The sequence below is a fragment of the Chionomys nivalis genome, chromosome 20 (genome assembly GCF_950005125.1).
Source record: "Chionomys nivalis chromosome 20, mChiNiv1.1, whole genome shotgun sequence".
In the NCBI taxonomy this organism is placed as follows: Eukaryota; Metazoa; Chordata; class Mammalia; order Rodentia; family Cricetidae; genus Chionomys; species Chionomys nivalis.
In genome coordinates this window covers 23,622,607-23,635,423 of record NC_080105.1, presented here as the reverse complement: position 1 = coordinate 23,635,423, position 12,817 = coordinate 23,622,607, and the positions used below count along the sequence as shown (strand labels likewise).

Here is a 12,817-nt window from a genome sequence, read left to right as displayed (position 1 = left end):
AAGAAGTGAAAACCTTACAAGACTTGATAATGGAGGTGTGGAAGGCTCTGTGAACTATCTTCCTTTCGCTCTCCACGTTTCTGTTCAGACTCTGAACACTCATTTGTTCTTCACAGGACAACTTTGGCAAATCAGCTCATAAAAATATATGCATTGAGGCGTGTATTCACACACGTTAGGAATTCTCTTACTTCTAAAATACCTTTCCCCACTATAAATTTCAGATTTCCTTTTATGGGATGAACATTCATTTAGCAAGGATAGATAATGTAGCTGAGAGTTGAATGAAAAGTCATTTAAAAGCATTTATATTGTGACAATGTTTTTGTTCACCAAAATCTCTGATTATATTGTTCAAAGTTCTTGATAATTTTGGTGTTTAGTTAAATTAATTAAGTGAATGGTTTCTTCTAACCTTCAAAAGATTCCATTGGGGAAACCACTAATATCATTCTGCCAAGTGGACATACTATCAGTCAGTCTTGTAAATTCATATCTCTATATCCATAGGTTAGTGATGCTCTCAGACCTTATCCAAGAAGTTTTTTGTGCATTAGGTGATAGTTAACACAGAAACTCACAAATAATAAAAGTATAGAGGATGCATCAGTGGACTACTCATTCACAAATGGAGCATCTATATCTATATCATTTATATCACAAGGTTCTGGGGCAGAAGAGAAGATAGAAAGTTAATATGAGCTAGGGGGCATGGCGGACCAGAATGAAGAGGTGACTCCGACATAGCAGAATTACTACATCCATGAAGTCACAGCAGCTATGGTTGCCTGCATAAGACCCACACAAATTCAAGTCAGTCAATATTCTATTATGAAAGGACAAGAACTCATGAACCGCTAACTAACTGAGGAGCTTTAGATAGGAGACGGTTTCTGGTGTAGAAGAGTCAGGTTTCTCTAAGGGTGTGGTCCTTTGCATACTGACTAGACTTAGATGATAGTTCCACACCCATGAGTATGTGGGTAGCACTGACTGGACTTGATAGATTATTTACATAAAAAGAGGAAGACACAAAGTTGAGGTGGGACTCAAAGTCTTATGGTGAATATGAGAAGTGGTGGGGGGTGGCTGAGGGTGAATATGAACAGAATATATTAAAATTATCAAAGAATTATATTGAAAGACTTTCTGAATTTTCCATTACTATATCTTTGTACAAATAATATGTAAAGTACTTCAGTTCCCTTTGAAATAAAAACTATGAAGGGAATATGTTTGAGGCTACACATAATTTCCAAATAAAGATAATAGTGAGTGAGATTCGTGGTACATCATAGAAATGAGCAGCAGCCAAGAGTGGGAGGGAAGCTAATTAGCACAGATTTTTGAGAAGATTCATAAATAAAAGAGTCAAGTTTGCTTCTTTTAAAATTACTAATCATGATCATTTGCCCACAGTCATAGTAACTTGCTGTAAATATCTTAGCGTTGTATACTGAGTGGTTTGAACAAAAAAACTGGCCTTGTTGATAAAGTCTATTTTCAGAAGATCTATCTTAAATTAATTCTGCAAACTTTCTCATTGCCTATTTCTATCTTGAGGTTTAAAAACTAAATAAGCATATTTTAATTTAAATTCACAGATGATGTTGACATTTTAAAAAAGAGAACATTTTGGATTAGTTATATAGAGCCATATGTATGTTTTATTATGGGATCTTTTAGAAGACTCTAACTCTCTGATAGCTAATGTTAATATGGTACTAAGCTCACATACTACTGTGTAAGCAGGAAAAAAATAAGAACATATAAGACCAAGAATTAGAGTTGACACAGTCTCAACTGTATGCAAAGTCACGATTTTATTAGAGAAGGAAAAAGAAATATTTCATAGACAACAATTCAATGGTTTTTTTCCAGAAAAAAAAATCCTTTTCTCTCAAAATTAGGTTTGTCAAAATAAAACCAAGCATGTCTGTTCAATTGTGTGGCTCTACATTAACCCATTTAGGAAATGGTAATAAACTTTGGGTAAATGAGGTCATATAAGCAACAGAAAGTTATTTCTCACAGTGCTGCAATCTGAAAAGTCCAAGATTAAGCTACAAAAATATGGGTCTGGTAAAGGTCTGCTAGTTCAGATGTCATGGTCTTCTCACTGTGACCTGATATTTGGAGGCGCTAAACCAACCTCTAGAACTTATCTTGCAATGCCTTTCCTGCCAATATTCAGTTAGCTGTCCAAAGTTTCATGTTCTATGACCATCAGCTTGGAATGAGAATCCCAACAGAGAAATTAAAGAAAACACAAACACTCAAGTCATATTAACTGGAAATAAAATGTAGGGTATATCCTTGCCTAAAATTTTTGTATATTTTATAGTCATCAATGTTTTGCAATTTTTGTTTTCCCTTCCCTTCTCTCCTCCAAGTCCCTCCCTCTACTCCCACCCCTTTATTGCCATCCCCTTGATACACTCCTCCTCTGTTTCTGTTCAGGAAAGGACAGGTCTCCCAGAGATATTAACAAAACACGGAAAGTTGCAATAAGACTAAGCATGTATTAAGTGTAGGTAAGACTAACCCAACATGAGCAAGGTCCTACAAGCTAGTAAAAGTGTCACAGACAACAACTGCTCCACTGTCAGGAGTCCCAAGAGAGGACTAAGCTACACAACTGGAACATATATACGCAGTGCCCAGGTCAGTCCAATGCAGGCTCCTTGCTTATAAATTCAGTCTCTGTGAACGAACCCCTGTGAGCCCAGGTTAGTTGATTATATGGGTTTTCTTGTGGTGGCCTTGATCTCTCCAGGACCATACAATTCTATCGTCCCCCTCTTCTGCAGGATTCCCTAAGCTCTTCCAACAGTTTGGCTCCTGGTCTGCATCCATTTCCATCAGCTCCTGGATGAAACCTCTCTGCTGACAACTGGGCTAGTCTCCAGTCTATGAATATCATTAAGCATCAATATATCGACTGACATTTTTTTTTCCTTTAGGCAAGTTTGTTTCTATCCTAATTCTCTGGGTCATCTAGCCTGTGGGTTCTGGTACTTCAGGCAGTGTCAGGGTGGACTTACTCTTCTGTAATGGGCTTTAGGCTAGACCAGCCATTGGTTGGCCACTTCCTCAATCTCTAGGCCAACCTCACCCCAGCACATCCCATTAGCAGAGCACAATGTAGGTCAAAGGTTGGATTGGTTTCCCACTCTCTCCACTTGAAGTCTTTTCTGGTCACAGCAGATGGCCAGTTCAGGCTATGTATCTGCATTCTGTATTAGAAGCCATCATTAAAAGTCTCTCAATCAAAAATAGTTCAAGGCTAGACAGCTTAAACACAGAATTATTCCAGACTTTCAAAGAAGAGCTAATATGAATATTACTCAAATTATCTCACAAAATAAAAAGAGAAGGAATATTGCCAAATTGTTTCTATGAGGTTACAGTTACCCTAATACCCAAACCACACAAAGACCCAACAAAGAAAGAATTATAGGACAAGTTCACTCCCAAACCTTAATGCAAAACCACTTAATAAAATACTGGCAAATTGAATCCAAGAACACATTTAACAAAAAAAAATCACCTACCATCAAGTAGGCTTTATCCCAGAGATGCAGATATGGTTCTCAACACATGAAGAAAAAAAAAAAAAGATTACATTCAACAACATAAAGTGCAAATGACAGCACCAGAAACAACAGGAAGTGTTGTTTCTACAACAGGAAGACCTGAACATCCCAACACAGATGAAGCAGAAGAAAAATACCTTAAAAATAACTTTATGAAAATGGTAGAGACCCTTAAATAAGAAACAAAAAATTCCATTAAAGAAGTGAATAAAAAGACAAACAAACGAATTGGAAGAAATTAATAAATCTCTTAAAGAAAACCTGTCAGTGTAATTCACCATATAAACAAAGTGAAAGAAAAAACACAATCATCTCATTAGATGCTGAAAAAAAAAACTTTGACAAATTGAATGTCCCTTCATGTTAAAATGTCTTGGAGAGATCAGGAATCCAAGGAACATCTCTAAACATAAAAAAAAAAGCACTAGGCAGTGAGCCAATTCAAGTTAAATGGGGAGCAACTCAAAGCAAAACAAAACAAAAGACCTATATGACAAGAGGTCTCAGAGATATGTTGTGGGAATGGGTGGGGAAAGTATGGCCATATGGACCTCTACCAACTCTCTTCTCTACAAATACTGGGGGAAAACTGGAAGCCAACATTTTCAAAACTCTGGCAGTTAATCAGAGGCTTGCAGCAACCTAGGAAGTAACTTAATTATTAAAAATATCTGACTCTGTAAGAAGAATGAAACTTGTGACATTATAACCTCTGGTTTTCCAGTCCACCTTCTTGAGCTCTGTAGGAACACTATAAAGTGAGAGCAGTCAATCACAAGGGGCAGAATGGAGTTTCAGCCTTCAATGTCTCATTCTTAGAGAGCTGTTGTTATTTTTCACATTTGAAGGTTCTCTGGGAAAATGTATTGGCACAGTTCCTTTTATTTACTGTAACTTGTAACTCACCCACTGAAAATGAAAATGCTTTTTTTCCTGGAGACATTTATCAAAATTATTTATAAATATCTTTTTTAGTTTGACAAGTACCTGAGGCAATACATAACAGTGAGAACAAATAATGGACACATATTAATTCTTAAAAGGAAAATCAATGGATGCACATGTTCATAGGGACTTGGAAAACTTCTGTGTGCTTCTAGACACCTATGGTAACATGTATGTGTGGGTTGTGAGTATACCATGTGTTGTATACTAAATTGTGTTATTTCAAAATTCATATTGATGTAATAAACCTAGTATCTCAAAACATAACTTTAGTCACAAATGGAAGAATTAAGGTACATTAAGGTCATATTGAAAGTCACTTTACAATGACTGGTTATTTTTAAGAGAGAAAAAAGACAAACAAACATACACCCTGTGAAGAGATTGAGAGAAGTTGCCATATTTAAGAAGAGGGATTAGACCATTTAGAATGCCAACACTGGTGGTCCCTTGATTTTGAAATTATTTTAGTTAACTGTTTATTGTTGTGATAAAACACCGTGAACAAAACCAGCTTGGGGAGAAAAAGATTGTTTCAAATTAGAACTTATAGTCCATCATCCAGAAAAGTCAGTCCAGAATCTCAAGGCAGGAACATAGAGGCAGGGACATATAAGCATTAACTGATGGAAAGACTATGAAAGAGTGTTGTTTACTGTCTTGTGTTCCATTGCTTGCTTATTAAACAAGAAAATACCCCCAGATTCACCTATAGGAAAGTCTTGTGGAGACATTTTCTCATGATTCTCCCTTTCCAGATATGTCTAGCTTTATGTCAAGTTAAGAAAAGAAGTGTCCAGAAAAAAGCAACCAATGCAGAGTTCTAGTCTTTAGAAAAATAGGAAAATCAATTGCAGGCGTTGAAGTCCCCTGTCAGTCCCATTCTATGGCAGGCCTAGCAGCAAAGAATCTCAAGCATACAAGTTCTTAAGAAAGGCCTAAGAAGGCCTCCTCCACTCTATCTGGCTCACAAACATAGCCTCCAGCAATAATACGAAGAGATTTAATCTAAGAACTTATAAACACCACTTCCATTCTGAATAAGGAGATACTCTACGGTGTCAAGCAGACTCTCCCTTACAAAATACAGTTAAAAAGTCTGGGGGTAGAGAGAAACTATTCCCAGAACTGTCGCACTGTCTACTTTTCCTTACAAAATAATTCAATACATAAAGAAACAGAAAAAAAAAAACATAACTTAGACAAAGATAAACTAACAAATTGAAACTTGGTGAGGAATCAAAGTCACAGGGATTGCTCAGTAAAGCCTTTAAATTAGTTATTTAAAACACATTTTTAAAAAATTAGAGGAAACTCTGTTTCAAGAACAAAAATAATAATATAACCCATCCGAAAATGTTATCAGAGAAATAGTAATTGGAAAAGAAAAGAACTAAGGAAGAGAAAAATTCTAGGATAGAAAAAGGAGAGCAACTGAAGAATTTAGTAGAGAACTGGCATCCACTTTCTGTGGATGATGATAAAACACACCTAAGAGCCACCTCACCTTCTCAGAAACAGTTGTGACAATACTGCTGTAGACTCCAAAACAAGATGCTGTTTGGTCCTCATTATTGGTTTCCTTCCTGGGCTTGGGTTGCTTCCGGTGGCTTCTGGCTGTGGTCCAAATCCTTGGCAACGGTACTATACTTCAATACCTTTCGCTCTCTCACAGGACCTTGGATTCTCTGTCTCAGATGAAGTCTATCTCACCTTCTCTTCTAGGAAGAAACTTATTGCACCCAGATATGACCTATGTTATCTCCTCAACCCATAGATGATATGAGGGATTTCAGCTCAGTCATCTAGTTTTTTGTAGTTTTTATCTCTTTTTTTTAAAAAAAATAAATCTTTATTTTTTTATTTAGTGCAAAACAACATTATTGATTTATCCAGTTAAACTAGTTGGTAGGAGAATTTGGAAGTTTATGTTATGTTATTCTTATACCTAAATGGAGGGAATTTGTCAAAGGTAAGTGATATAGCCATGTGTAATTACGAGAGTTCCAACCCTGTATTTCTACACTTATGTTCATATGCTTACAGGATGAACAAATGTTGCATACTACAACATAAGAACAGTCAAAACTAGAGAGCAAAATTTTAGAAACATTGAAGAATTAGCAGCTTTCCTCTTTTTACTTATTATTCTGGTTGTTTTTTATATTAGGAAAGTTCTACATGGTAACAGAAACAGGCAGTGAGGCTGAGAAATGGCAATTAGAGTTAGGATCCTCACATAATCTAGAGTGGATAGAAAGGGGAAGGAAAGATTCCATTTGCAGAAAAAAAAAGTGAGGATAGCAGAATGAAACTCACTGAGTAGGAAAGAGACCAGCGACTACAGAACAAGGTGGAAACACTGTACAGGTGACCATAGACACTGTTCGAGTGAGATGGTGTTTCCGTGGACAACATCCTCATTGTCCCTGCAATTACGTTTTAGAGCTAAACAGAGAATCATCACTTACATCTACAGGTACACATTTGATGGCAGTACCCCAAGGCTCTTTGTTACTATGCACTGAAGATCTCACAGGAGAAATATAAGACATTTAAGAATTTCACTGTGTGACCAGGTGATGACTAAAAATGGTTCAAAGTTCGACAATATTCTGAACTGTTTGGCAGAGCTCAGAGACTATAAGGAATGGTAACTCCTGTGAAATAATATCACCTTGAATACTTGATATCCAAACACCATGTGTGTTCTAGGTCAGCTTTAACTTTCTTGATGTTTTGAAAATTAAGAAATCATTTATGCTCCGTTAGCCAACCCAATCTAGGTAAATGAGAAGGCAACAGCTCAGTCACACTATGGGTTTCTAGAAAAGAACAATTACATGAAAAAGGAAAAGTTTGAGCAAGACATGGTTGCCCGTGTCCATAGTCTCAATACTCAGTATACTGAAGTAGGAAAATTCTAAATATTTTGTCACACAGGGTAGGATAACGAAGTCCTGTTTCAAAATGGATCTAAAAATACAAATACAGTCCTACCTTTACTCAACAAAGATTCTTTCCATTTAATTGCTAAGTTCCCAGACCAAATTTATGATTGTTTTTTCTGTATTGACACATATATTCTAGAACTTTTTTCTTCTATTTTTATTTATTCAGTGTGTTTTTCACATCATGTATCCTGATCCCATTCATTTCCCTGTCTCTTCATATCTACCCTCTGCCCCTGAAACCCCCACCCCCAGTGAAACAAAATGTAAGAGGGGAAAAAAAAAGGAAAAAATAAAAAAATTTCATCATGGAAGCTGCCATGTGACACAGTGAGTCACACAGAAAACTCCTTTGTCCATACATCTTTACTTGCAAGTGTTTGAGTGTTCATTGTAAAGGGTCCGTGGTCTGCATGAAGGGGTCATCCACTGAAACAGTCTATCTGAGCTAATGGGAGCTCAGCAACTCCAGCTGGACTGGGAAGGAACAAGCATAGGACCAAACTAGTCCCTCTGAATGTAGTTGACAGTTGCATGGCTAGGACAGACTGAGGGACCACTGGCAGTGGCACCAGGATTTATTGATACTGTATGCACTAGCTTTTTGGGAATGTATTCTCTTTAGATGTATACTCTGCTCAGCCTAGATATAATAGGGAGGGCCTTGGACCTTCCCCAAAGCAATGTGCTTTACCCTCTCTGGGGACTGGATGGCGGGGAGGGGGCGGCAGCAGGGTATGTGAAGGGAATGGGAGGAAGGGAGTGAGAACTTGGATTGGTATGTATGATAAAAAATATATATAGTTATTTTCTTTTTAAAAAAATAAAATAAAAAGAATCATTGGTCTGATTCGCTGGCTCTGATTACTACAACATCTACAATGTTGGACCCTCACTAGGACATTTCTTGGATATCCTGCTGTTGTGGCCCTATGTTGTTGTGATCCTGCAGCTTTGGTTCTACGGGTCAGGACCCTTCACATGTTCCAGCAGATCACAGAGATGGGTTGGATGTTGCCATAGGCAAAGTCGCAATCCTGGCTTGAGCCTTGGCAGCTGCAGGGTTGGTCAGCCCACCAGTTCTCCCCTGCCCTCACCACTTGAGTGAACTCTCCAGCATTACCCTGGCTAAGTCACCCTCGCAGCAACGAGGGAGCCGTGGGTCCAATTCTCCTGCTCACATGTCCTCAAGGTGGGCTCTCCCCAACCTGCACCATCAGGACCAGAGCTACTGTGTTGTCCAAGTGAGGTGCATGGGCAGCTCTTCCGAGTGCTGTGCCTGGTGAGGGGCTGGAACAATGCTCCAGTTCTGAGCCCAGGACCAGGTCCTCCATCTGTCTCATGCTCTGATGATTGGGTGGGTGGGGCTTCTGTCCTCTACCTATGACACCACATGCGAGAGGAGTAACGGGGACAGCGCTCCCTTGTTTGAAACTTTGGGGCTGGGTCACCTACACTCTAATAACAAGACCAGCTCTGCTGGGCTGCGAGGATCAGGCCTGCTTTCCTGGTAAAAGAAAGAAGGGAGAAAAGTGGGTTATCTCTCCGCCACCCACACCATCGTTGACAGACAAGTAGTGGGGACAGTTTCCCATGCTTACCACTTCAGGGATGGCTCACCCACACATCCATCAACAGGGTCGGCATTATTGTTTTGCCCAGGTGAGGTTAAGAGCCTCTTTTTCCAAATGTTATAGCTGGTGAGCGCCAGGGGCAGCTCCACCAACTGCCTCAATCACTGATGGGGGGAGATGTTAACAAAATGTATATAAAAGAGAAACAGCATACAACTGTAAATAAATGAATTGAACAAAATGCTATTAATAGAGGAGGCATTTTAACTGAATGAAGAACAATATTATCTACATATTTATAATAGTTTCATTACTGCTGAGAAAAATGTACAAATCCTAAAAGGTGGGAGTTTTGTCTCAATAGAAGCAATGAAAATTACACATCACAGCTACACTTTCCTGTTTTTATACCTCCAGTACTAAGGATACCTTTAGCCAAAATAGCAGACTGACATCACGTCTGAGTAAACAGATTCTGAAAGGCTAAAAATTTGGAATAGATTGTTCCCAGGTTTAATACAACATGAAGCCACCACTAACAAATGAAAGAATATATGTGACATTTTATTAACAAGCATTGATCATAAATGCATAAATATTTGTCTCATAATGTTCACTGTGTGGTATTTAAGTTTCCTTTGGTGTCATTGCCAAAGATATTCTTACTTCACATGTGACTCTTCTAGGAAGCAGTGTCTGACTTCTGTTTGTAGTCTCCCATTTTCTTTTCATTTTTTTTTTGATTATTTATTTATTTATTTATTAAAGATTTCTGCCTTCTCCCCACCACCACCTCCCATTTCCCTCCCCCTCCCCTAATCAAGTCCCCCTCCCTCCTCAGCCCTAAGAGCAATCAGGGTTCCCTGCCCTGTGGGAAGTCCAAAGACCATCCACCTCCATCCCGGTCTAGTAAGAGGAGTGTCCAAACTGCCTAGGCTCCCACAAAGCCAGTACGTGCAGTAGGATCAAAAACCCAGTGCCATTGTTCTTGAGTTCTCAGTAGTCCTCATTGTCCGCTAAGTTCAGCGAGTCCGGTTTTATTCCATGCTTTTTCTGACCCAGGCCAGCTGGCCTTGGTGAGTTCCTGATAGATCATCCCCATTGTCTCAGTGTGTGGGTGCCCCCCTCGCGGTCCTGAGTTCCTTGCTCGTGCTCTCTCTCCTTCTGCTCCTGATTTGGACCTTGAGATTTCAGTCTGGTGCTCCAATGTGGGTCTCTGTCTCCTTTCATCGCCTGATGTTCTTTTCATCTGCAGTTTGGTCGCCACAAAGGAAACGAACAGCGCAAGACCTCGCAGTGCTCCAATGTCACCTTCGGATTTTCTGGACAAACTAATGGGGCGGACATCAGGGTACGATGCACGAATCAGGCCTAACTTCAAAGGTAGCTATTCTGCGTACTTCCTCGGGTGCGGTGTGCTTAAAGAAGTGAAATTTTCAAATTGATTCTGCCAGAAACTCTAGCACTTATTTCCAATGGTCTTTGAAATACTGTATTAGTAAGAGCTGTGCCCGCAAGAGAAAAGCCGTGTTCATGTTTAGAGAAAGCATAATGTGCCTGGTGTGGACAAACAGTACTGTTCTCTCCTTAATAGTTATTTATTATTTGGTTGGTTTTGGTTTTTCTAAAACGAGGCCTTGCTGTGTCATGCCAAAGCCAGTGTCATGCTCATGGCTATTCTCCTGCCTCAGTGTCAATAATGTAGTATTATAGGTGTTTTCCACCATGCCTGGCTTCTAAATACCTGTATGTCTTATATCAGCTTTTTGCTAGAGGAGGTGTGTGTGTGTGTGTGTGTGTGTGTGTATTAATGCCTATCTGTTATCCCACTGCCTGGAGCAAAAGCTTAGCATCAGTAGTTCAGATGTTATTTCTATTTCTATAAACCAGAAGCAACCAGAAGAAATAATAAATTCTTTTTTTAATTTTCAGGATGAGAATTAAATGAACATATTTTTTGAGCTCTGGTTTGCCTAGAAACCTTTGTTGTAAAATTTAGGCACTTGTTAGAACAGTCTGTGCTTTAGAGAATATGGGTTATTTGATGCATATTCATCCATCCTGATAGTTTGTTCGCTATTGGCATCTTATATTAAAATAGTAAATTTATCATAATTGATGGACTAGAGCCCCTACTTTGCCCTAGAGCTCTAGTTTTGTGTTGAACAGTTTTCATAGGCTATGCAAATTTATAAATAGCATATTATCTTTGTATCAGTTATACATCCTCATCATAAGTACAGTTTTGCTACACTAAAATTCCAAATTTTGAAACTGCATAGGAAAATCAGATTTATTAATATTATTCATTCATATCAAACCACCAAATTTCTTGTGAGTGGTAAAATGCCACTTAGTTCAGAGCAATCAAGTTGATTGTCATGGGCATCTTTGCAGCTTTTGTATTTCTCTCCCAACTCTTTTCCCTTTCACTCTGTCATTTTTTTAAGAATATTTTTTTTCTCTAGAAAATGAAATTGGAAAGGAAAGGCTTTCTGAGCCAGGCCTTTGCTTGGTGTTCGCTGTTGAGTTTTGCCCCTTAAAATGGACTGGCTGTGGAATACCCCTTACAGACAAAGGTGTCTGCGCACTTGGTCTCCACCTTGTGGGATGTGCTATAACTTCCGGCTGGTAACGTCTAGCTGGAGGAAGGGTTGCTGGAATTGAACAATTTAGCCTGACCTGAGCTCTCTGCTTTTCTGAAGACGTGAGAGGAAGCCATGCCTTAAATTCCTGCCGCCTGGACCAAGCTGGTCCCAGCCAAACTTTCCTTGCCATCATGGATTGTATACCCTGAAACTGCTTGCCAAACAAAGCCTCCTTCCCTTACTCACATCGTTTCAGTACACTTCCACAGTAACATGGGATGTTCATGATGCACCATGCTTGCCAATGCTGGGAAGAAGGTTTTAGTCTGGAGGCACCGAAAAGTATCATCATGTTTGTCCCAATTGTCAACAAAGCTATTTACAATGTTTCAAACTGCTCTGATGCCGACTAAGAAAAAGCTTTTTCACAGGAAACGAGGAAGGAGAATGATTCTCAGGTCCTTTTATTCAGTCCTGCTCTGCTCAGTCTTCATTTGTATTGATATAATACTTTATCTCATCTGTCAGTTGTCTTTAAAAGTCTTTTACTTTTTATGCCATTAAACTAATTATGAACTTCCTCCCATCTTCTTTGATACATTAATTAATTCTCACTTTTATTTGGCAATACAATTATCTCTAGACAATAAAAACTGTTTCCAGATCTTCTTTAGTGAAGTAAAATTTTTCTGGTATCACTTGAAACTTGAAGCAATCTTAATAGAACAATTGAACAGCAAATAACAGTTTAATCATACTATAATAACCTTATATTTAACTAAAATATTCTAGCAGACACTCTTGAAATTTACTTCTTTTCGTTGTTACTAATCTTGGTCCCTTCCATTTGCCTTTCATGATCATTATCATGATTTGGACTTCAGCTGAGAGTATTATGTCAATAAATACTCAATTCTCAAGTCCTCACAAATATTTATTTTATACATGTTGATATCTTATTCTATCTCTAATGCTGACTCTTTTGAAAGATAGAAATAACATTACTTGTTTTCATAGTGTCCTTGTGATTTCTCTTTGCTTGTGGTATTTATAAATTAATACCTTTCTGAATGTAGTACAAATAAATGAACACTACTAGTGTCCATCTGACTCTGTTTACCTATATGTAAACATACATAGACAATATTATATATGCTATCTAT

At 38.4% G+C, this 12,817-nt stretch overlaps 1 protein-coding gene across 3 annotated transcripts in view; it reads left to right on the top strand.

Moving 5' to 3' along the window:
- The window catches only part of Glra3 (glycine receptor alpha 3), a 137,708-nt gene that overhangs the window by 33,087 nt on the left and 91,804 nt on the right, over positions 1-12,817 (top strand). For 2 of the 3 annotated variants that reach the window (XM_057752657.1, XM_057752656.1), the window contains exon 2: positions 10,322-10,449. In XM_057752657.1, coding sequence (XP_057608640.1) covers positions 10,322-10,449 — 128 coding nt within the window. Of the gene's footprint in view, positions 1-10,321; positions 10,450-12,817 lie in introns of those variants that run through there. The other variant, XM_057752658.1, reaches the window with a different exon arrangement.